The 22,554-nt window shown below is 43.5% G+C and overlaps 1 protein-coding gene across 1 annotated transcript in view; it reads left to right on the top strand.

Annotated features, from left to right (window-relative positions):
• Positions 1-21,649, top strand: part of SVOPL (SVOP like) — a 47,201-nt gene extending 25,552 nt beyond the window's left edge. Inside the window, 5 exon segments of the mRNA XM_027770542.1 lie at positions 1,547-1,752; positions 2,755-2,866; positions 3,514-3,595; positions 9,990-10,079; positions 21,449-21,649. Coding sequence (XP_027626343.1) covers positions 1,547-1,752; positions 2,755-2,866; positions 3,514-3,595; positions 9,990-10,079; positions 21,449-21,649 — 691 coding nt within the window.
• Positions 21,650-22,554: the final 905 nt, after the last annotated feature.

Genomic DNA, 22,554 nt, shown 5'->3' with positions numbered 1-22,554 from the left:
AGTGACATAGGCATTATGCTAACTGCTGGTTCCCTCTTTTTCTTTTTTTTTTGAGAGATTTTTGCCACAGGGCTTGTGAGCTTGCCAGAGAGACAGAGAGAGAAAGTGAGAAATCACCCCCCAGGGAAAAGGCCATGCCACAATCCCTTCTCTTTCATTCTGTTTCTGAGATCTCACACACCTGGCATGAGTTTGAAGCCACCGTATCTAGGACTTGAACCAGGGTTGGTCACAAGGGAGTCCAGCAACATAACCACTATGCCATCTGCTGGCCCCTTCTGTGAACTTTTTGAAGTATTCTGGTGAATATTTATATGTCTGTGTGTGTGTGTATATATATATATGTGTGTGTGTGTGTGTGTGTGTGTGTGTGTATGCAGACATATATATCCAACAAATTCTATATATGAGATCTTCAAAAAGTTCAAGGAAATACATATAATGAAAAATTATGCATTTCAATTTTTTTGCCCCCAAATAAATGCATATTTTAATTTCATTTTCCATGAACATTTCAAAGTCCCCTCATATTACAGATGTGTTCATTTTTTCAACAAGGAAAAGATCAGTAAACCAGTTTAGAGAGACTTGAAAGGTACTTCACTAAAAACGTTTATCCAACAAGCATGTCAAAGTACACCGAACCTCAGCGTCATCAAGGGAACACCAATTAAAACTCAACGAGATACTTGGGACCAGCAGATGGTGTAATGGGTACGTCAGTGGACTCACATGTAGTCAATCTCGATTGGAGTCCCGGACCTGGTGGCTTAAACTTAACGCCAGGCATGTGTGCGTGCATGCTCAAGATCCTGAGAGGAGAATGGAGGAGAAAGGATTGCAGCCGCGGGGGGGTGATTTTTCACTTTCTATCTGTCTATCTCTCTCTGTCTTTCTGGCGAGCGCCCGTGCCCTCAAAAACAACAACAACAACAACAACAAAAACTCAACAAGATACTGAGCCGGCAGGGGGCATGGTGGTTAAGGGTGCTGGACTCCTACATGGGCAACCGTGGTTTGAGTCCTGGACCTGGCATCTTGCTTTCTCACACACTCTCTCTCTCTCTCCCTCTCTCTCACTCTGTCCCTCTCTGATCAAAATTAAAAAATAAAATAAATGAAGTCAAATAAAATAATTATTTAAAAATAAACCCAAGAACTCAACAAGATACTATTACAAATACACTCATCCACAGAATGGCTAAAATTAAAAAGAATAACCAAACCAAGTGTTGGGAAGGTGTGGAGTAACTGGGACTTTTATACCCAGCTGATTAGAGCGCACATTAGTGTAACTGCTTTGGAAACTGTTTGAACTCTGTGATAGTTGAAAACGTGCATCTCCTATGGCCCAGCAATTCCACTCCTAGGTTTACACCCAGCAGAAATGTGTGTTTACCAGAAGTCATTCACATGAATGTTATGGCTGATACGTGAGCTGGGCTTTCTCCTTCCACTAGAGACCCTCCCCTTCTTTCCCCTAATTATCTCTGCCTCCTGTGCCCAATGCCATCCTTCACTAATGATGTACTCTTGTCATTTCCAGGCTGGGAATCTCTTTTGCCTACTATGGAGTTATCCTGGCCAGTGCTGAGCTGCTGGAGCGGGACTTGGTCTGTGGTTCGAAGTCTGAGTCTGAGGTGGTGGTAACTGTGGGGGGCTCAGAGGAGAGCCAGAGCCCCTGCCACTGTCACATGTTTGCTCCCTCCGACTACAAGACTATGATCATTAGCACCCTTGGCGAAATTGCTCGTAAATGTCTCTCTGTGTGTTGGGTCTCTGAGTGTTTCTGGTGGGGTACGGGCAGCCGAGTCTCAGGAGAGCATTGTGACCCTGTGACATGGTGCTTGCCCAGCCATCTGCTGGTCCCACAGCTTGATAGCTTTCAATCAGCAGCACAATTTCTGTTTTAGTAGACATAAAATGTTGGTAATTAAAAATCAGTGGCGGGACCATCAGATGGCATAATGGTTACGTCACTGGACTCCCACATAGTCGACTGCAGTTCGACTCCTGGACACAGCAGTTTAAAATTTACACTGGGCACGTGTGCATGCATGCCCAAAATCTTGAGAGGAGACTGAAGGAGAAGGGACTATGGTGTGGGCATCCCCCCTGGGGGGCGATTTCTCACTCTCTGTTTCTGTCTCTCTGGTGAGTGCATGTGCCCTATTGCAAAAACCTGTCTTGGGAACCAGCAGTTAGCGTAATGGCTATGTCACTGGACTCCCACGTAATCGAGCGCCATTCACATCCCGGACCCAGTGGCTTAAAACTCACGCTGGGCGTGTGTGCGTGTGTGCCCAAGATCCTGAGAGGAGAATGGAGGAGAAGAGATTGCGGCGTGACCATCCCTCCTGGGGAGTGATTTCTCACTTTCTGTGTCTCTCTGTCTCTCTCTGTGTGTCTGGTGAGCTCACGCGCCCTATAGCGAAAACCTCTCCACAAAACAAAACAAAACAAAACAAAACCTGTCTTAAAATAAATAAATAAAAATTCAGTGGCACCTCAAACTTGATGAAAATAGTATAAAATAATTCAAATATAAGTTTGGTGAGGCAGTAATTGACAAGAGACCAGGAGGATAATGAGCCTCCCGGCGTGGAGTACCCTAGAAGGTGCCAGCGTGCATCAGTCTTGGACCCACGTGGGAAACAGATTGATGGGGCTTTGAGGTTGACAATGTGATCGCGGAGTTGGTAACTGCTGCGTAGTTCCAAGGTTCAGACGCTCTCTTTGCCATTTGTTTTCTAGTGAACCCTGTGAACATCCTGGGCATCAACCTCCTGGGAAGACGGCTGAGTCTTTCCATCACCATGGGATGCACAGCCCTATTCTTCCTGCTCCTCAATATTTGCACATCGAGGTACTTTGTCATTGCTTCAGGACTAGCAGGCTTTGGGTGGTGGTTTTAGAATGGGGTCTCCTGCTGTGTGGTGTTCAGAGGGGTCAGGGACAAGCCCTTTCCACCAGGGGAGTAGAGACTGGGCTACTGGTTGGATGACGCCATCTTGCCTGGAACCTGCACCCCCGTTTCCCCCTTCCTGCCACCCCTGTCCCTCTGCAGCTGTCACAGGATGTGGGCGCCAGCATCGGGTGACTCACTTCAGCCACTGAAGTACTTAGGCTCTTTAAGCAAAGTGTCTCAGATAATCAGGACTCTTATTGTTTACCAAATGATCTGGGCCAATGCTAAGATGGTTTAGGGAGAGAATTAATTTTATTCCAAATTTGTAATCCTAGAGCAATAATATATACCATTCATTCTGCCGAGTACATACACCATTTGTTGAGGGTGGTGGCAGAAGCTAATCTGGGGACCAAGATGGACCCCAGGAATGGAGAGGGCAGCATTGGGAGGTTTGGTCTGGGACCCCTCATTCGACAGGCAGCACCTCCCTCGGGCTCTGTGTTATCTGTGGGCGCATCTTAGCACCTGTGGCGCACTGGAGCGGGCCACGGAAAGGCCCCTGCTGTGCCTTCTGTAATGTCCCTCTGCTTCCTGTTCCCTAGTGCCGGCCTGATTGGCTTCCTCTTCATGCTGAGGGCTCTGGTGGCAGCCAACTTTAACACCATCTACATTTACACCGCTGAGGTTCGTTTTCATGAAGGGGTTAGTGATGTATGGGTGCGAAGTGAGCTACTTAGAGCGGGTGTCCGTCCCCAGATGCATCCCTGGCTTCTGTGGACTATTAATGATTTTCTAAAACCATCCCATTCAAAAGACACCTAAAAGTTTACTAGTAGGGATGTCCCTCTCCTGTCAGTCTATTGAAAACCAATCTTGGAGAAGAAACTTAGGGCTGTCTTTGTTACGTACAGAATGCTTGTAAAAAGTGCCATACCGGGGCGCCATGCTTCCAGAGGGAGTGGTCGGGTATAATGTTGCTGTTGAAATGTAAACCTCCCTACTTCTCTCTCTCTTTGAAATTAGAATGTATTTTTCACCTTTATTCTTTTATTTATTTTTGCTATAAGGCATATGTGTTCCCTGGAGAGACAAAGAGAGGGAAAGTGAGAATCACCCCCCCAGGGAGGACGGCCACCCCACAACCTCTGTTCCTCTTTGGATTTTGGGCACGTACACACACGTGCCCGATGTGATTTTCAAGCTGCCGGGTCTGGGACTCGAACCATGGCTAGCCATATGGGGTCCAGCTGCCTTCACCTCCACGGTACCTGTTGGGCTCTCATCTTTATTCTTTTGGAAGATCAATTCTCCCTCCTTCTGTTATTTGCTGCATGTACCTTAAATTCAAATACCATTGTGGTTTACTCTTTACTCATTAATGAATTAAATTAATTCATCTGCTATATACTAGAGACTACTAGAAGTAGCTGGAGATTTCCTCATAGATCCTCACTTTAAAGAGCTAGAATTTCTAGGGGACCAGCAGGTGCTGTGGTTAAGGCGCTGGACACTCCCATGTGGCTGACCATGGTTCGAGTCCCAGACCTCATGGCTTGCTTTCTCACTTTCTCTCTCTCTGGTCAAATTAAAATAAACTAATGAATAAATAAAAATTAAATAATTTTAAAAAGAAAAAATGTATATATATATATATATTTTTTTTTTTTTTAAAGAGCTAGTATTTCTAGAATTAAACTATATTTGAGTGGGCACTGTAACAGTGTTTTAACTTGTTTTATCATTCATTGAACTGGAGGAAACAGTGCTACTGGGACCAATAATGCCACCTTCATTTTCATCTCAGTAAATGGAAAAGTCTGTTCTGATTAAATATTTGACCTATCAAAAACCATTAAAGCCACAGAGGAAAGCACTTTCTTTTCCTTCTACACAGATAAAAATAGGAAATTATGAGATATTAGAGCTATATATAATACTTCACTAGGTTCATTAAACAGTAGATTTGGCAAAAAAATTACCATGAATTTATGAACCTCAAAAAAAATCTGTGTGTAACTTGGTGTGCTTATAAAATTGTACTTGGAATATTCAATTGAACATATATTTTGAAATTTGCTCAATTTGAAATCATTGCGAGGTATTTTGCTTTTTGCATCTACTGTTAAAATTCAAAGATGTATAACTAAAAAAATGAGAGTCTTCTTTTATTCTGTCTCCAGACAATTCAAAACACAAACAGAAGACTTTATTGCTTTTAGAGCTGAGAAAAGAACATTGCCATATATTGAGATTATTTTCATTTACTCAGCAGCCTCATTTCCAGAAACTAAATGAATAAATGAAGCGCCCCACAAAAACACTCCGCCCCAACCTTCTCCTTTCAATACAGGTCTTCTGAGGCAGGAAGGCACCTGCTCTTGGATTTGACCCGTGGTGGCTGAAACGGCGCGGCCGACTGGCGGGCTACACGCTTTGCTTCCGTAAATGGATAACAACTGTCTCACGGGGATTTTATAGCACAAAGAATGTGTGCCAAGGCCAGGCCCGTAGTCTAGTGGTTAACCATGATTCTAATCCTGATCCCGGCATACTGAAAAACACAAAAGGCTTCTGTGTGTGTGTGCATGTGCAGAATCCCAAAGGGAGGAGAAAATGGAGGACAGGGGATCCGGCATGGCCACGCGCCATGTGGCAAGCTTCCTCCCTCTTCCTTTGTCTCTCTTGGGTGCGTGCACAACAGTCTCTGGCAATTTAGGGGAAAAAAATCCCAAAATTTTGAGTAAACTTTTTCTATAAAGTATCCTTCCTACAATTTTATTTACTAAAGAATAAAGTGCTGACATTTTAAACTCCTTCCAATTCTCATAAGAATTCTCTTTTTTTTTTTTTTGGAGAGGTTTTCGCTATAGGGCGCGTGCGTTCGCCAGACAGACAGAGAGAGACATTAGAGACAGAAAGCGAGAAATCACCCCCCAGGGGAGATGGCCACACCACAATCCCTTCTCCTCTGTTCTCCTCTCAGGATCTTGGGCATGCACACACATGCGCCCGGCGTGAGTTTTAAGCCACTGGGTCTGGGACTCGAACCACAGTTGGCCATGTGGGAGTCCAGCCATATAGCCATTATACTAACTGCTGGTCCCTCATAAGAATTCTCTTTTAAAAATAATTATTTATTTAATTCTGTTATTATTAATAAGTATACCAAAGAGAGAGACAGAGAGAGAAAGGGAAAGTGGAAAGCAAGATGCCAGGTCTGGGACTCAAACCACGGTCAGCCATGTGGGAGTCCAGCCATATAGCCATTATACTAACTGCTGGTCCCTCATAAGAATTCTCTTTTAAAAATAATTATTTATTTAATTCTGTTATTATTAATAAGTATACCAAAGAGAGAGACAGAGAGAGAAAGGGAAAGTGGAAAGCAAGATGCCAGGTCTGGGACTCAAACCACGGTCAGCCATGTGGGAGTCCAGCCATATAGCCATTATACTAACTGCTGGTCCCTCATAAGAATTCTCTTTTAAAAATAATTATTTATTTAATTCTGTTATTATTAATAAGTATACCAAAGAGAGAGACAGAGAGAGAAAGGGAAAGTGGAAAGCAAGATGCCAGGTCTGGGACTCAAACCACGGTCAGCCATGTGGGAGTCCAGCCATATAGCCATTATACTAACTGCTGGTCCCTCATAAGAATTCTCTTTTAAAAATAATTATTTATTTAATTCTGTTATTATTAATAAGTATACCAAAGAGAGAGACAGAGAGAGAAAGGGAAAGTGGAAAGCAAGATGCCAGGTCTGGGACTCAAACCACGGTCAGCCATGTGGGAGTCCAGCCATATAGCCATTATACTAACTGCTGGTCCCTCATAAGAATTCTCTTTTAAAAATAATTATTTATTTAATTCTGTTATTATTAATAAGTATACCAAAGAGAGAGACAGAGAGAGAAAGGGAAAGTGGAAAGCAAGATGCCAGGTCTGGGACTCAAACCACGGTCAGCCATGTGGGAGTCCAGCCATATAGCCATTATACTAACTGCTGGTCCCTCATAAGAATTCTCTTTTAAAAATAATTATTTATTTAATTCTGTTATTATTAATAAGTATACCAAAGAGAGAGACAGAGAGAGAAAGGGAAAGTGGAAAGCAAGATGCCAGGTCTGGGACTCAAACCACGGTCAGCCATGTGGGAGTCCAGCCATATAGCCATTATACTAACTGCTGGTCCCTCATAAGAATTCTCTTTTAAAAATAATTATTTATTTAATTCTGTTATTATTAATAAGTATACCAAAGAGAGAGACAGAGAGAGAAAGGGAAAGTGGAAAGCAAGATGCCAGGTCTGGGACTCAAACCACGGTCAGCCATGTGGGAGTCCAGCCATATAGCCATTATACTAACTGCTGGTCCCTCATAAGAATTCTCTTTTAAAAATAATTATTTATTTAATTCTGTTATTATTAATAAGTATACCAAAGAGAGAGACAGAGAGAGAAAGGGAAAGTGGAAAGCAAGATGCCAGGTCTGGGACTCAAACCACGGTCAGCCATGTGGGAGTCCAGCCATATAGCCATTATACTAACTGCTGGTCCCTCATAAGAATTCTCTTTTAAAAATAATTATTTATTTAATTCTGTTATTATTAATAAGTATACCAAAGAGAGAGACAGAGAGAGAAAGGGAAAGTGGAAAGCAAGATGCCAGGTCTGGGACTCAAACCACGGTCAGCCATGTGGGAGTCCAGCCATATAGCCATTATACTAACTGCTGGTCCCTCATAAGAATTCTCTTTTAAAAATAATTATTTATTTAATTCTGTTATTATTAATAAGTATACCAAAGAGAGAGACAGAGAGAGAAAGGGAAAGTGGAAAGCAAGATGCCAGGTCTGGGACTCAAACCACGGTCAGCCATGTGGGAGTCCAGCCATATAGCCATTATACTAACTGCTGGTCCCTCATAAGAATTCTCTTTTAAAAATAATTATTTATTTAATTCTGTTATTATTAATAAGTATACCAAAGAGAGAGACAGAGAGAGAAAGGGAAAGTGGAAAGCAAGATGCCAGGTCTGGGACTCAAACCACGGTCAGCCATGTGGGAGTCCAGCCATATAGCCATTATACTAACTGCTGGTCCCTCATAAGAATTCTCTTTTAAAAATAATTATTTATTTAATTCTGTTATTATTAATAAGTATACCAAAGAGAGAGACAGAGAGAGAAAGGGAAAGTGGAAAGCAAGATGCCAGGTCTGGGACTCAAACCACGGTCAGCCATGTGGGAGTCCAGCCATATAGCCATTATACTAACTGCTGGTCCCTCATAAGAATTCTCTTTTAAAAATAATTATTTATTTAATTCTGTTATTATTTTTAAGTATACCAAAGAGAGAGACAGAGAGAGAAAGGGAAAGTGGAAAGCAAGATGCCAGGTCTGGGACTCAAACCACGGTCAGCCATGTGGGAGTCCAGCGCCTTAACCACTACCTCACCTCCCGGGCCCCCTATCATTATTACTAGTTTTTTTCTTTTTGGAGACTTTTTTTTTCTATAAGGTGCATGCACTTCCCAGAAAGAGAGAGAGAAGCGAGGAATCACCCACCCGGGGGGATGGCCACGCTGCAATCCCTTCTCCTCCTTTCTCCTCGCAGGATCTTGGGCACGCACGCACATATGCCTGGCGTGAGTTTTAAGCCACTGGGTCTGGGACTCGAACCACAGTTGACAACATGAGAGTCCAGCAACATAGCCATTATTCCAACTGCTGGTCAACTTATTATTATTATTTTTTTAATTTGACTATAGAAAGAGAAAGGGAAAGTGAGAAAGTAAGAGACCAGCAGATGGTATAGTGGTTATGGTGCTGGATTCCCACATGGCCAACTGTGGTTTGAGTCCCAGACCTGATGGTTTGAAACACGTGGGGCACAGTGCATGTTTGCCCAAAATCCTAGAGGAGACTGGGGGAGAAGGAACTGTGGCATGGACATCCTCTCTGGGAGCTGATTTCTCACTTTCTATCTCTCTGTCTCTCCAGTGAGTGCACGTGCCCTAATAGCAACAATCCCTCTTAAAATAAATAAATACTTGAGAAAGTAAGCTGTCAGGTCCAGGACTCGAACCACAGTTGGCCATGTGGGAGTCCAGTGCCTTAACCACCACGCCACCTGCCAGCCACGTAGAAGAATTCTTTTTTTTTTTTTTGATAGGTTTTTGCTATGGGTGCATGCGCTCACCAAACAGAAACAGAGAGACAGAAAGCAAGAAATCACCCCCCAGGGGGGATGGTCATGCCACAATCCCTTCTCCTCTGTTTTCCTCTAGGGATCCTGGGCACGCACGCACATGTGCCTGGCGTGAGTTCTAAGCCACCGGGTCCAGGACGCGAACCGCGGTCGACTACGTGGGAATCCAGCGACATAGCCATTTTCGCTAACTGCTGGTTCCTCGTAAAAGAATTCTTAATGAAATACAGATTCACGAGGTTTTACTATATATGTGAACAATTTGCAGTAAGAAAGTAGAGACTGCAACAGCAAAGAGACCAGTGACGTTAGTGAGGACACGTGAACAGTCTAGCCAGGGCCTGACCTTCTAGTCTGTTCTTTTCACTGTGTGTATTAAAATTTCATAGGCTCGTTATTTTTAGGGGAATAGTCTTTTTCCATCCGGCGGAACCACTTTTAATATATTTATAGCTCTAAAACAGAAATCTTCTGTCTGATCGCAGAGCTAATTTTCTAAAATTACATCTAGAATATTCAGTTAAATCCATAGTTTTGGCATTTGCTCATTTAAAGGTTTATTTCTGGTGTTTTGTTTTTGGTGATACAGTGTTCAAAAAGTTCATGGAAAAGGAGTACTGTGAAGACATAGCGTACAGATTTCAATTCTTTCTTTTGCACCAAACTTGTTCTTTTGTGTTTCCATGAACTTTTTGAAGATTCCCAAGAATTCTTTGTTTCACAAATTCCAAGTTGTGTACCTGAAGAAAACCAACACCTTCTGTTTCCTGTTCTACAAGTCAACATGGGATCCTCTGTACAGAGGAAAATTCCAGAAGGGCGATCGATACTGGAACTGACCGGGCTGTCTGCGTTTCCCCCTCCAGGTCTACCCTACCACGATGCGCGCCTTGGGGATGGGAACCAGCGGCTCCCTGTGTCGCATTGGTGCGATGGTGGCACCATTTATATCCCAGGTAAGGCCAAGAAGTGCGGACAGGGAGAGGGAGTCTGAGCCAAGTGTGGACAGGGGGACCCTGGCTGTGCAGGGAACGGGGGACACAAGCAAGACTGCCCCCTTGTGGCCAGACTTAACTTGTCTCATCAAATGAGTCCAGCATCCAAATAGAGCATTGAAAAGCATTTTAAATCTACAGAACTCCTCAAAGGGGTGTCAATGGGGACATCCATTTATAACCGCTGCAAATGTTTACACATCTTCGCCTGCTTTTGTTGTCACCAATGGGCATAGCAGTTGTCTTGATCTCTAGACTTGTCCCTTCAATCACGTTACCCCCAAACTTCATCAAAACACAGCTGAGCTGGCTCATTTCTGGCCTCCGATCCAATTTCCCCAGATCTATCCATTTGTTTTCTCTTGAGAAGCGCCTTTTGCTAACGAGAATTATTTAGCCTCTCAGGATTCAAAAGGAAGCAGGATAGATACACTTAGACTCTTGGTCAAGAAGTTGGAGAGCCTTTTATTTAGGATCTCCTTTTGATACCCTACTCAACAAGTTGTTTCTGGAGTAATTTGGAAATTGTAGAGACCACTTTATACAGTTTGACAGGACACCCAAAAGGACTCAGTGACAATCTAGCTTAGACAGGGTAGAATGAAGAATTATTTTATCCCAATCGAACATTTGACTAACATTTATTGAACATCTATAACATGCTGGCATTGTCCTCATTCTGTGTATTTCAGAGGTAAATAAGCCAGACAAATTTTCAGTAGTATGTGAGCTGGCCTATACTGGCTTGTGAAACTGATTATTAAATTTTTAGGACATGTTGCCAACTGGTTAAGGTCACATTATAGTTTGAGATGACCATAGCGGTAGTATTTACACCATGGAAATTGGCAAACACTACAAGTCAGGACATTTAACTTTTTGAGAACCTTTTGTGAAAGATTTGACAAGAAATCACCACAAGACTCCTACCCTCAAGAAATTTATATTTGAGTTGGGTACTTTATAAAAATGCAAAATATTAAGATAATTTCAGATTGTGATTAGTACTTTAGAGGTAATATGAACATGAGTAAAAGAAGTGAGGGACTCTTTTAGGCATATCCTCTCTAGAAAGGAGACACTGGAGTTGAGACCTGAAGTATGAGAAGTTGAAAACTATCCCAAAGGAAATAGAATTTCAAGTAGAATGACAACTGGAACAAGGGTTTGTCGGTGGGACAGAGATTGGTGTGTTCTAGGAAAAGAAAATAGCCCTAGTGAGCAAAATGGAAAGCAGCCCAGGGACAGAATGTGCCTCACAGACAATTAAGTAGACTTTGGATGTTTATCACAAGAATGGCGGGGAATCCTTTAAAAGTTTTAAGCAAGTGAGTGCTATGATCAGTTTTACATTGTTTAAAACATCACTCTGGTTGTTGTACAGAGAGTAAATTGGAGGAATGCCAGGGTGGAACAGGCTTATAAGAAGACTAATTTTACATTGTCAGGTACTACTGACTGGAAAAGGAAGATTTTAGAATTGTGTAAAACTTACTAATAGTATAAAGATATAGAAAAAGGTAGGAACCAGCAGGAGGTATTGTGGTTAAAGGCACTGGGCTCCCACATAACCAACTACGGTTCAAATCCTGGACCTGGAGACTTGCTTTCTTGCTTCCCCCTGCCCTCACTCTGTCCCTCTCTGGTCAAATTAAAATAATAAATAAATAAATAAATAAATAAATAAAGTTAAATAAAATAATTCTTTTAAGAAAAAAGTGGTAAATTCACATAAATGTTTTACATTTCTCTGCATAGTAAAACATGTCTACCATAGGTAAGGATGAAAGATAAAACTTAAATAATAAATAAAATGAAAAAAAAAGATAAAACTTAATATTTCAAGGGTCTCCAAAAAAAAAAAAAAAAGGAAAATTTGGGACTAGCAGATGGCAAAATGGTTATATCACTGGACTCCCACAGTCAGTCGACTGCAGTACGAGTCCTGGACCCCAGTAGCTTAAAACTGACGCAGGGCACGTGGGTGTACATGCCCAAGATCCTGAGAAGAGAATTGAGGAGACGGGATTGTTCTGTGGCTATCCCCTCTGGGGGATGATTTCTTGCTTTCTGTCTCTCTGGCAAGTGTATGTGCCCTATAGCAAAAATCTCTCCTAAAAAAAAAAAAAAGAAAAAGAAAAAAACTAATTTAATTCTCACAGCTGAGAATTTTTTTCTTAAAAGAATATTCATTTCTTTCATGAGTGAATGAATCAGTGACAGAAACAGAGATAGCCTGATACTTGGTCCACAAATAGGGTCTTCCTGCCAAGACCCACTCCCAGCCTCAGCCAGACCTGGGTCGTGGGCACACAGGTGCCTAGCACACTCAGCGAAGTCTCCAGACGTGAGCCTCGAAACCCTCCCATGTGGGTCTGCCTCATGGAGTATTACACTTTACCACCATGCCACCCACCAGTAGCCCCTAGACAATGAATTTTTTATTTCAGTTTTTTAAAGAATTATTTTATCTTATTGATTTATTATTATTATCTTTTTTTCCCACATGAGTTTTGCCAGAGAAAGACAGAGAGGGAGGGAGAGTGAGAAAGCAAGCTACCAGGTCCGGGACTAGAACCGCGGTCAGTCATATGGGAATTCCAGCACCTCAACCACCACGTCCCAGACCCGGTGGCTTAAAACTCACTCCGGGCGCGTGAGGAGATCCCGAGAGGAGAATGGAGGAGAAGGGATTGAGGCGTGACCATCCCCCCTGGGAGGTGATTTCTCGCTTTCTGTCTCTCTGTCTCTCTTTGTCTGGAGAGCGCACGCGCCCTATAGCGAAAACCTCTCCAAAAAAAAAAAAAAAAAAAAGAAATACTGAATGTTCAGGTCATATTTTAATTGAAAATTTAATATTTTTTTGCTTGCTCACCCAGGTACTCAACTATTTTTCAATCTAGTCTTTAAAACATTGATTTGGGGGGCCAGCAGGTGGTGTAGTAGTTAAGGGCGCTAGACCCCCACATGGCTGACCATAGTTTGAATTCTGGACCTGGAGGCTTGCTTTCTCACTTTCCCTCTCGTTCTCACTCTATCCCTCTGTGGCCAAATTAAAAGAAAAAGTTGAATACTATCATTCTTTTTTAAAAACATTGATTTGGGAGAACGTCTATTTATCTATCTAAGGGATTTTAACCGTTTTTCTGATATATTACAACTAAAATTGTTGTTCTTTATTTTTATTTATGTTACTCTTTTTTTCTGCTCAGGAACATTAAGTTCATAGACACTCAAATTTATCAATATTTCCCTTCATTTAATTTCTGGATTCTGTCATGAAGATTATGAAAATATACATCTCTCTCTCTCTCTTTAAAATTTCTTATCAGATGTATGTTCTTTCTGGAGCGACAAAAAGAGACAGAGAGAGGGAAAGTAAGAAACCCCATAAAATGGATGGCCACGCTGTAATCCCTTCTCCTCTGGGGACACAGGGCATGGCATGCATACGTGCCCAGTGTGTTTTATAAGCTGCCAGATCCAGGACTTGAACCGACAGTCATCCACGTGGGACTCAGCCACCCCCACCACATGAGCTGGCTGGCTCCAGCTCTCTTTTCTTTCAGGCCTTCTGTGGCCCCTTTTTTCTTCATCAAGGGGAAAGAGAGTCTAAACTTCTTGAACTATAACATACATGTAGACGCGTCCACATCATAAATATCTAACTTCATATCCACAAAGTGACTGCGTCCCAGCTTGTGACCTGGAGACCCCTCACACGCTCCTTGCAGGCCATCGGAACGGACTGAGCTGTGAGGGCCGATGGAAATGACCTTATGATGTCCCACGTGGCAAGCCGGCTGTCCCGACGCCGTATTGAGCAATCTATTTTTTACCCAAGGATTAGATGGGACTGATCTCAAATTCACACAGTGACTGGATCTGTTTCTAGCTCCCTCCTTTAGCCCATTGATCTGTCTGCTTTTGTCGTCGTCATTCTCTTTCCATTACGCTGATGAAATTTATATTATAGTTTCCAAACTGCCTGTCGAGAACCCGCCGCATTGTTTTCTCGGGTACGCTTTAGAATCATTTAGTTACAGCCTGCCTGCTCTGCCTACCTATTAAGATCTTAATTGGTAATTGGTTAGATGTATCAGTTAAATGAAGAAAAATCGACTTTTTTCCTTACAGTGTTGTCCTACTGAAGAACAAGCTTATTTCTCCGTTTGCTCAGTTTTCCTTCTGTGCTCCTTGCTGGGATTTTCTTGTTTTTCTTTGGCTACATCCTGTGTGTTTAGTGTTTCGTGTATTCCTAGGCCTTTAGTGGCTTTTTGTTGCACTTGTGGATAGATTGTTTTTGTTCATTTTTACTTCTATTTTTACATTCTAACTAGCTATTTTCCTTAGAAGGCTATTGATTTTGTGTGTGTCTATTGATTTTTAAACAGCCAGCTTGCTGAACTCATTCAGAAGGTTTCTCCTCTGAGTCTCTTGGTGTTGCAAGTTTAGAATTACACCGCTTCTGTGCTCTCTATCGCGTCTGGACGCTGAGTGCTCCAGTTAGCATTTGAATGTGCTTCAGACTCCAGTTTCCAAGCTGTAAACTCGACACGCTTCAGCTTCACTCTCGCTTTTCCCCCCCTCTCCGCCTCTCCTTTGCCCCATTCTTTCACCCCCATCCAAATCCACCAAATGATTCCTTACTTTAGAGGATTTTGCCGTAGGGCATGTGCGCTCGCTAGAGAAAGAGAGAGACAGAGAGACAGAAAGCGAGAAATCACCCCCCGACCCTCAGGAGGGATGACCACACCGCAATCTCTTCTTGTCCATTCTCCTGGGATCTTGGACACACATGTCCACACACCCAGAGTGAGTTTCAAGTCACTGGGTCCAGGCTTCAAACCATGGTCACCTAAGTGGGAGTCCAGAGACATAGCCATCTGCTGGTCCCCAAATGATTCTTGATCAGGGTTTGAAGACCCTCCTGTCTCTAAATCAAAAGCTGCTTTAAGGCTGCCTCCCCCTTGAGCGCTCACCCGTGCTCAGGACAGATGGCTACACTCTCCCTCTTCAACATCTCTGTCCCTCCCTTGGCTGTCACCACCTCGTACTCTCATTTTTACCCTCCTACCTCTTTGGCTGATTCTTCTCAATCTCTTTGTGGAATATCTTCTTTTTTTCTTCACCTGAGATTTCTTATTGCTCAATCTTAGACCCTTTTCTCATTTTACTCTCGACTTTGGTGACATCATTCATTTTTGTGACTTCAGTTACCAAGTTTATGTTCATGGTTTCCAAGTTTTATGTCTTGAGACTGAGCCTTGCTTCTGAGGTCCAGAGTCACCCATCTAGTGACCTCGTCAACATTTTGACTTGGAAGTCTCAAAGCATCTTACTTCTAGCACATCTGAAACAACCACGTGCTTAACAGCAGGAGAATAAGATTGTGGTAGATCCGCGGAAAGGATGCCATGCAGAAAATTTAGATGGAGAGATTTAAATCTCTGTGTGGGCATAAAATGATGGATACACATGAGAAAATGTTTATGACAATGCTAAAGAAGGAAGGTAAGATGTACAAGTATACATATAGGGCCATCGGGTAGCATAGTGGTTAAGGTGCTAGACTCCCATATGGCTAACTGCGGTTTGAGTCCCTGATCCCTGGCCAAGGAGGTAGGTTGAGTCTTGGACTCTGTGGCTTGAAAATCATAACTGGTGTGTACACATGTGTGCCCAAAATCCCAGGAAGAGAATAGAGGAGAAGGGATTGTGGTATGGCCATCCCCCTGGAGAATGATTTCTCACTTTCCCTCTCTCTCTCTCTCTCTCTCTCTCTGGCCAGTACACATTCCCTATAGCAAAAACCTTAAAACACAAACAAACAGAAAATTAATCCATTTATAAACTGCTGATTTTCTTTTCTACTTTGAGAGGTTTATGCCTTAGGGTTCATGTGCTTGCTAGAGAGAGACAGAGACTGTAAAAGGGAAGGTGAGAAATCGCACTCCCCCCCCCCCAGGGGGATGAGCACACGAAAATCCCTTCTCCTCCATTATCTTCCCAGGGTCTTGGGCATGCACACAAATGTGCCTGGCATGAGTTTCAAGTCACTGTGTCTGGGACTCAAACCACAGTCAGCTAAGTGAGAGTCCAGTGACATTAACTGCTATGCCATCTCCTAGCTATCCCCAGCAACTTTTCATAAAGCATCAATAATTTCTTTTTCATTTTTTCTTCTTCCTTTTTTTTTTTTTTGAGAGATTTTTGCTATAGGGCACGTGTGCTCGCCAGAAAGACAGAGACAGCAAGCGAGAAATCACCCCCTGGAGGGATGGCTATGCCGCAATCCCCTCTCCTCCATTCTCCTCTTGGGATCTTGGGCACACGCGTACACACACCTGGCATGAGTTTAAGCCACCAGGTCCAGGACTTGAACTGCAGTCGACTACATGGTAGTCCAGCGACATAGCCATTACGCTAACTGCTGGTCCCAAGCATCAACGATTTCATCCTTCTTCCACCTGAGCTCCACCATAAATTTGATGTTTTTCTCATTTTATTCATAGTTTTGTTAGAATTCATGTGCTCTGATAGGAGCTCTTTTCAAACTGTTTTATCTTCTCTGTCTCAAATTCTCTTATTCTGTCTCAAATTAAATCCTGTTCAGCCATGTTATAACCAGTCAGTATAAATTTTTTTTGTGCAAAAAATATTTTTTTGAAATCCATGCATAGCTTTTTTAATAATATGCATTTTTTAAAAGAGATTTTTGCTATAGGGCACGTGTACTAGCCAGAGAGAAAAAAAGAAAGCAAGAAATCCCCCCCCAGAGGAGATGGCCACACCACAATCCCTTCTCCTCCACTCTCCTCTTGGGATCTTGGGCATGCATGCACATGTGCCCGGCGTGAGTTCTAAGCCACCAGGTCTGGGACTCGAACTGCAGTCTACTACGTGGGAGCCCAGCGACGCCATCTGCTGGTCTTTATCATGTGCATTTTTTGGTGAAGTTTTTGAAGACCCCTCCCATAGAGATAGAAACATGTGGTGTCTTTCTTACATGCATTACACATGGATGCATGTAAATACATAGATCTATTTTCTTCCATGAATGTTTGCCTATCTATCTACTTATATCTATGGGTTATGGTCACTTAAAGAAGCAATGGGTCCCCTCACAAAAACGTTTGTTTCAAATGTTAAGACCCACGACCCTGCATACTCACCAAGAGGAGATGAGAAGTTTCCTAACCTAATTATAAAATCGGGGTCTCTGGGGCTGACAAGGTGGCATGGTGGTTGGGGTACTGGTCTTCCACATGGCCAACCACAGTTCGAGTCCTGGACTTGATGACTTGCTTTCTCACTTCTCCTTTCTCTCCTTCTCTCTGTCTCTGTGGTAAAATTAAAAATAAATAATAACAGGGACCAGCAGGTGGCGAGGTGGCTAAGGCGCTGGACACTCCCACATGGCCAACCCTAGTTCGAGTCCTGGACATGGTGGCTTGCTTTCTCATGTTCTCTTTCTCTCTCTGTGCCTCACTTTGGTCAAATTAAGAAAAAAATAAATTAATAAATAAAAAGTAAAAAATAATAATAACAAATAAAATTTAAGAAATCTTTTTTAAAAAAATCGGGCAGGGCCAGCAGGTAGCGTGGTGGTTATGGGTGCTGGACTCCCACATGGCTGACTGCAATTTGAGTCCTGGATCTGGCAGCTTGCTTTCTCACTTTGTCTCTCTCTCTCTTTCTCTTACTCTGTCCATCTCTGGTCATATTAAAATAAATAAAGTTAAATAATTCTTAAAAAAAAAAAAGAAAAGAAAAAAGAAAAGAATTTGGGCTCTCTAGGAGAGCAGGGCAGTCCTCTCGGGAAGGTCTGAAATGGCCCGAGACAGTAAGTAATAGAAATGGTTGACGATCCCGAGACGGTGTGCACAGAGTGTTCCTCGCCATTAGGGGGCAGCGCTGAGCTGAGGATTGCCCGGTTGGGGCAGGGGCTTGAGTAGTTGAAGGCTCCCCTTGGAATTCAAGCACGCAGGCTTCCTTGTCAGCTTGACTGGGTATTAGGGCACAGGGAAAAAGAGTGGGTGAAGCTTAAAAGCTGGCAGCGAACATCAAAAGGAATCACTCTTTTTCACACCATGTAGCTACCTCTGTGTGACTCTATGTGCAGATTTGTTTGTGTACAAACACACTCACCTACATATTGCAATTCCTTTTCTCATTAATAACCTTGTGTGTGTGCGTGTGTGTGTAAGGGTTGTATTTTTCCTTCTTTCTTTTTAAAAATTATTTTATTTAACTTTATTATTTATTCATTTGTTTATTTAAATTTGACCAGAGAGGGACAGAGTGAGAGAGAGAGAGAGAGAGAGAGAAAATGAGAAAGTGAGAAAGCATCCACTATGAGGAATGACCATGCTGCTATCCCTTCTCCTTCATCTCCCTCCTTTCAGGATTTTGTGTACACACATACATGCACCCAGAGTGTTTAAGCCCCACAAGTCTTGAACCTTGTAGTCAGTCATGTGAGATTCTAATTTGATGAGAGAGCGACAGAGCAAGACAGAGAAAGAGAGATAGAAAGCAAGCCACCAGGTCTGGGACTCGAACTGCAGGTGGCCATGTGGGAGTCCAGCACCCTTAACTACCACGCCACCTGCCAGCCCCAGGGGGTTGTATTTTTCTAGCTACTGAGTTGGACTGAAACCAGCACAGTCAGCCATGAGGGGTCCAGCCACCTTAACCAGCATGCCACTGGCTGGCCCACTTTCAAGTTTTTATACATGCAGAATGTTTAAGTTTTCTGTAGTCAAGTTACCAATTATTTTCACTCTTGATATTCTTATTTTACATCATACTTAAATGGCCTTCATCACTTGTATTCATCTCTATGTCTACGAGCTTTCAATGTTTTATAAATATTTCAAAAAGGCTTTCAATGTTTCATATAAAATACTTTGATCTAGTCACAATTTATTTATGAGTATACAGTCATACATATATGTGTCTTATATATATATTATCCATTTTCGGGCCCAGGAGATGCTTTATTCTGGTAACTGTTCCATGAGTGCTCGAGAAGAGTGCACCTGTGTAGCTGTTCTGTGCACATTCTACATGCGCGAACTCATGCCAGCAGTCAGTTGTGTCCCGCTTCCTTGCACGCCTGCTGCTCTGCCGTTGAGTAGCTCTGACCAGCTGCTGGGAAGGCGGTACTGAAGCTGGTATGTGGACTTGTCTATTCCTCCTTTCGTCATGATCAGTTCGGGTTGACCGTACTTTAGAGCTCTCATTTGGTGCCTAGCCTTTAGGGTTGCTATGTCTTCTCGGTAGGTCACTTGTTGTCATTTCGTACCACCTCAGATCTTTACCTTCTTTTTATGTGTTTGCCACAGGGCAGGTGAACTCGCCAGAGAGAGGCACTGAGAGGGAACGTGAGATATCATCCTGCAGGGGGATGGCCATGCTGCAATCCCTTCTCTTACATTCTCCTTCTGGGATTTTGGGCACACATGTACCCAGCCAGGGTGATTTTCAAGCCGCCAGGTCTGGGACTCGAACCATAGTCCGCCATGTGGGAGTCCAGTGCCTTAACTACCATGCCACGTGCTGGCTCTATCCCAGATCTTGATACAGTGAATCTGGAGAAGCCCCTGGAAATCTGCATTTTAACAAAATTCCCAGACGATTCTTATTATTAAGTAAAACTCAGAGTTCTTCTAAACAATAGAGACTGACGCGGGTTAACTTAAGCAGGATTTATTGGAAGAACGTCCAGTAAGAGCCACTGGATGGCTCTGACCTGGCTACGCAGCGGAACCCTGGATCCTGCTAGGGAAACTGAAAAGACCAGGCAGTTGCTCTCCCTGAACCTGGGTGGTGGAGCAATTGTCACCTACATGCAACACACCAGGGTTTCACACCAAGGACTTTGACTCTTGTGCAAAGAGTGCGAAATAGGGCAATAGTTTAGAATTCATTGTTAGTGACAGGAATTTTTGTCCAGGAACAGAAGTGGCAGCCATGACATGATTTGATCATGGGTCAAACTGCCTGGCCTCTTTCAGTGTCTACTGCTGTCTTGAGCTGAATTTTTCAGACTTCCAGCAACCGACATGAACACACAGGTTACACTTTTGTTTGAAGAAAATTGTCATTTGTTTTGGGAGACAAAATCAGAGAATAGGTACCCAGCAAGTGATATGCCTATTGCAAAATGGTGACGTTAATAGCATGGGTTGTTTGCGAGGTAGTGGAATTATTTACTGTTCTGGAAGGCGGCAGGTCTTACACACTGGGGTTGGGCTCCCAAATTGTGATCCTAAGGACATCTAAGTGGTACACTAACTCTAGACTGTGTGTTAATCTGTATGTGACTATGGACAAGTGCTTACTGAGAGTGGTCACTTAGTTTGTGCTCATCTGTAAAGTGAGGATGTTGGACTAACGAGATACGTTCTAGGACTTCCTAAAACAATATTCTGTGACTTTAAGAGTCTTGCTGCCCCTCAGTCACTTGACAGTGGACAACTATCACGTGCTTGGCTGTGTGTCAACTCTGGACACAGTCCTAAAGAAAGGAAAGTATAAAATGGAGTGTCTGAATTAGCCAGCATTAGGGTGAAAAGATCCAGGATGTACACAGCTTGGCAGAGATCCATTCTTATTGTGAAAAAATGGATGCTAGTATTGACTGGTTTTCTAGACATTCTGAACAGAGGCAAGAAACATTAGAATCTTTACAGAGATGCTGGGGTTCCGTGTCTTCCACAAAACTGTTTGGTTCTGTCAGAACTGCTGGGGAAAGACTCGTTTGACCACGAGGTAATAACGTGAAGTGAGAGGGTTAGAAGTTAGGCAGGCTGGGGACCAGCAGACCAGCAGATGGTGTAATGCTTACGTCGCTGGACTCCCAAATAGATGACAGTGGTTTGAGCCCCAGATCCAGTCAGTGGCTTAGAAAACGTGCAGAGAGCATTTGCATACGTGCCCAAAATCCCGAGAAGAGGCTGGAAGAGAAGGGACTGCAGCGTGGCCATGCTCCTAGTGGGTGATTTCTGTGTCTCTCAGGCAAGCACACATGCCCTGTGGCAAAAATCTCTCTTAATAAATAAACAAATAAATAAATAATAGTTAAGCAAGCCAAACTGGCATGAGGGGATGGAGAAACAGAGCTATTCTCTAAAATTTGCCTGGAGCTGCCTGACAGGTAGGTGCAGAAAGGTTTAACGTGTGTTAACACCAGTCCACACCCCTGATGAGCTGATCTGTCATTCCCACATACCTTCTGGAGTGGCTGCAAAGGACCATCACAAGGACCATCGTGTATGCATTTGGTAAGGTGGACCCTCATTTTACTCTGTTGTGACTTGCAGGTTCTTATGAGCGCGTCGTTCCTGGGGGCCCTGTGTCTCTTCTCATCGGTCTGTGTCGTATGCGCCATTTCTGCATTTACTCTCCCCATCGAGACCAAAGGACGGGCCCTGCAGGTTAGTGACGCAGGAAATTCATCTTTTCAGCCCCCACTTTTGACCATTCAAATAACGTGGTACACGGGCATTCTTCCTTCAAGCTGACACGCTGGTACCCGAGGATGCACTAATACAGTACATTTAGCTAGTTCCAACAGAGAAACTGCACCTCCGCTTTTCCCCACAGGGGGCCCTGAGCAGCACTGAAGGAACCTGTAACTCACTCTCAGTCTCTTACTGTAGATACTGTAGATAGTTTAGTAGCAGGCAGCTGCTGAGGCCGCGGCATTCCCTCTTGCCCTTTTCCCATGGATGTGAGCCTTACCGCAGAGCTCCTAGTGCTCAGAAGAGCACGACTAGGACTCGTGCGGCCCATGGGATCACGTGGTCTTTACACAGTGGCCTGGCATCCTATCCCGGGGGTAAAAGCTGACATAAATGCTTCCGGTTGGCACCAGCTGTTGACTCTGTTTCACCAAGTACAGAGAAAGGGATACCCCATAACAGTAAGGTATGCTTGCAGGGGCAAAGCTGTTAGGCTTCTCCTATCCCTTTCCCCTTAGGGCTGGTCATCTCCAAGCACAAGCTAACGTACTCCTGCCTTAAACACAAACTTGCTGCTAGTATGCCAAAGCATGTGAGTGCTTGGGTGTATGGGGGGGGGGGGCGGTTAGGGGGAGGGACGGTTGGGGCGGGTGAGGAGCATTTGGACCCTAGATTTGTGACACTATGGCTGCCTGTGCAGCCTCTCTCATTGGGGCGGGGCCACAGACGTGTCTTGTTGTCTATGAGCAGATACAAGGAAGGCACTAGGGAATTGGGATGAGCTTCCTAAATCCAAAATCTGAAACTTTTTGAGTGTTCCCATGACCCCACAGTGGAAAACTCCACATCCGATCTCATGTGATAGGCCAAAACGCTACAGTACAAAAATACGAGGTCACCTTCAGGATATGCATATACGGAATATGTGAAATCAATTCTGCGTTTAGATGTGGGTCCCATTGTCA

Source organism: Tupaia chinensis, unplaced genomic scaffold (genome assembly GCF_000334495.1).
Source record: "Tupaia chinensis unplaced genomic scaffold, TupChi_1.0 Scaffold000140_1, whole genome shotgun sequence".
Classification (NCBI taxonomy): domain Eukaryota; kingdom Metazoa; phylum Chordata; class Mammalia; order Scandentia; family Tupaiidae; genus Tupaia; species Tupaia belangeri.
The sequence above is the reverse complement of the archived record's forward strand: the minus strand, read 5'-3'. Positions and strand labels throughout refer to the sequence as shown.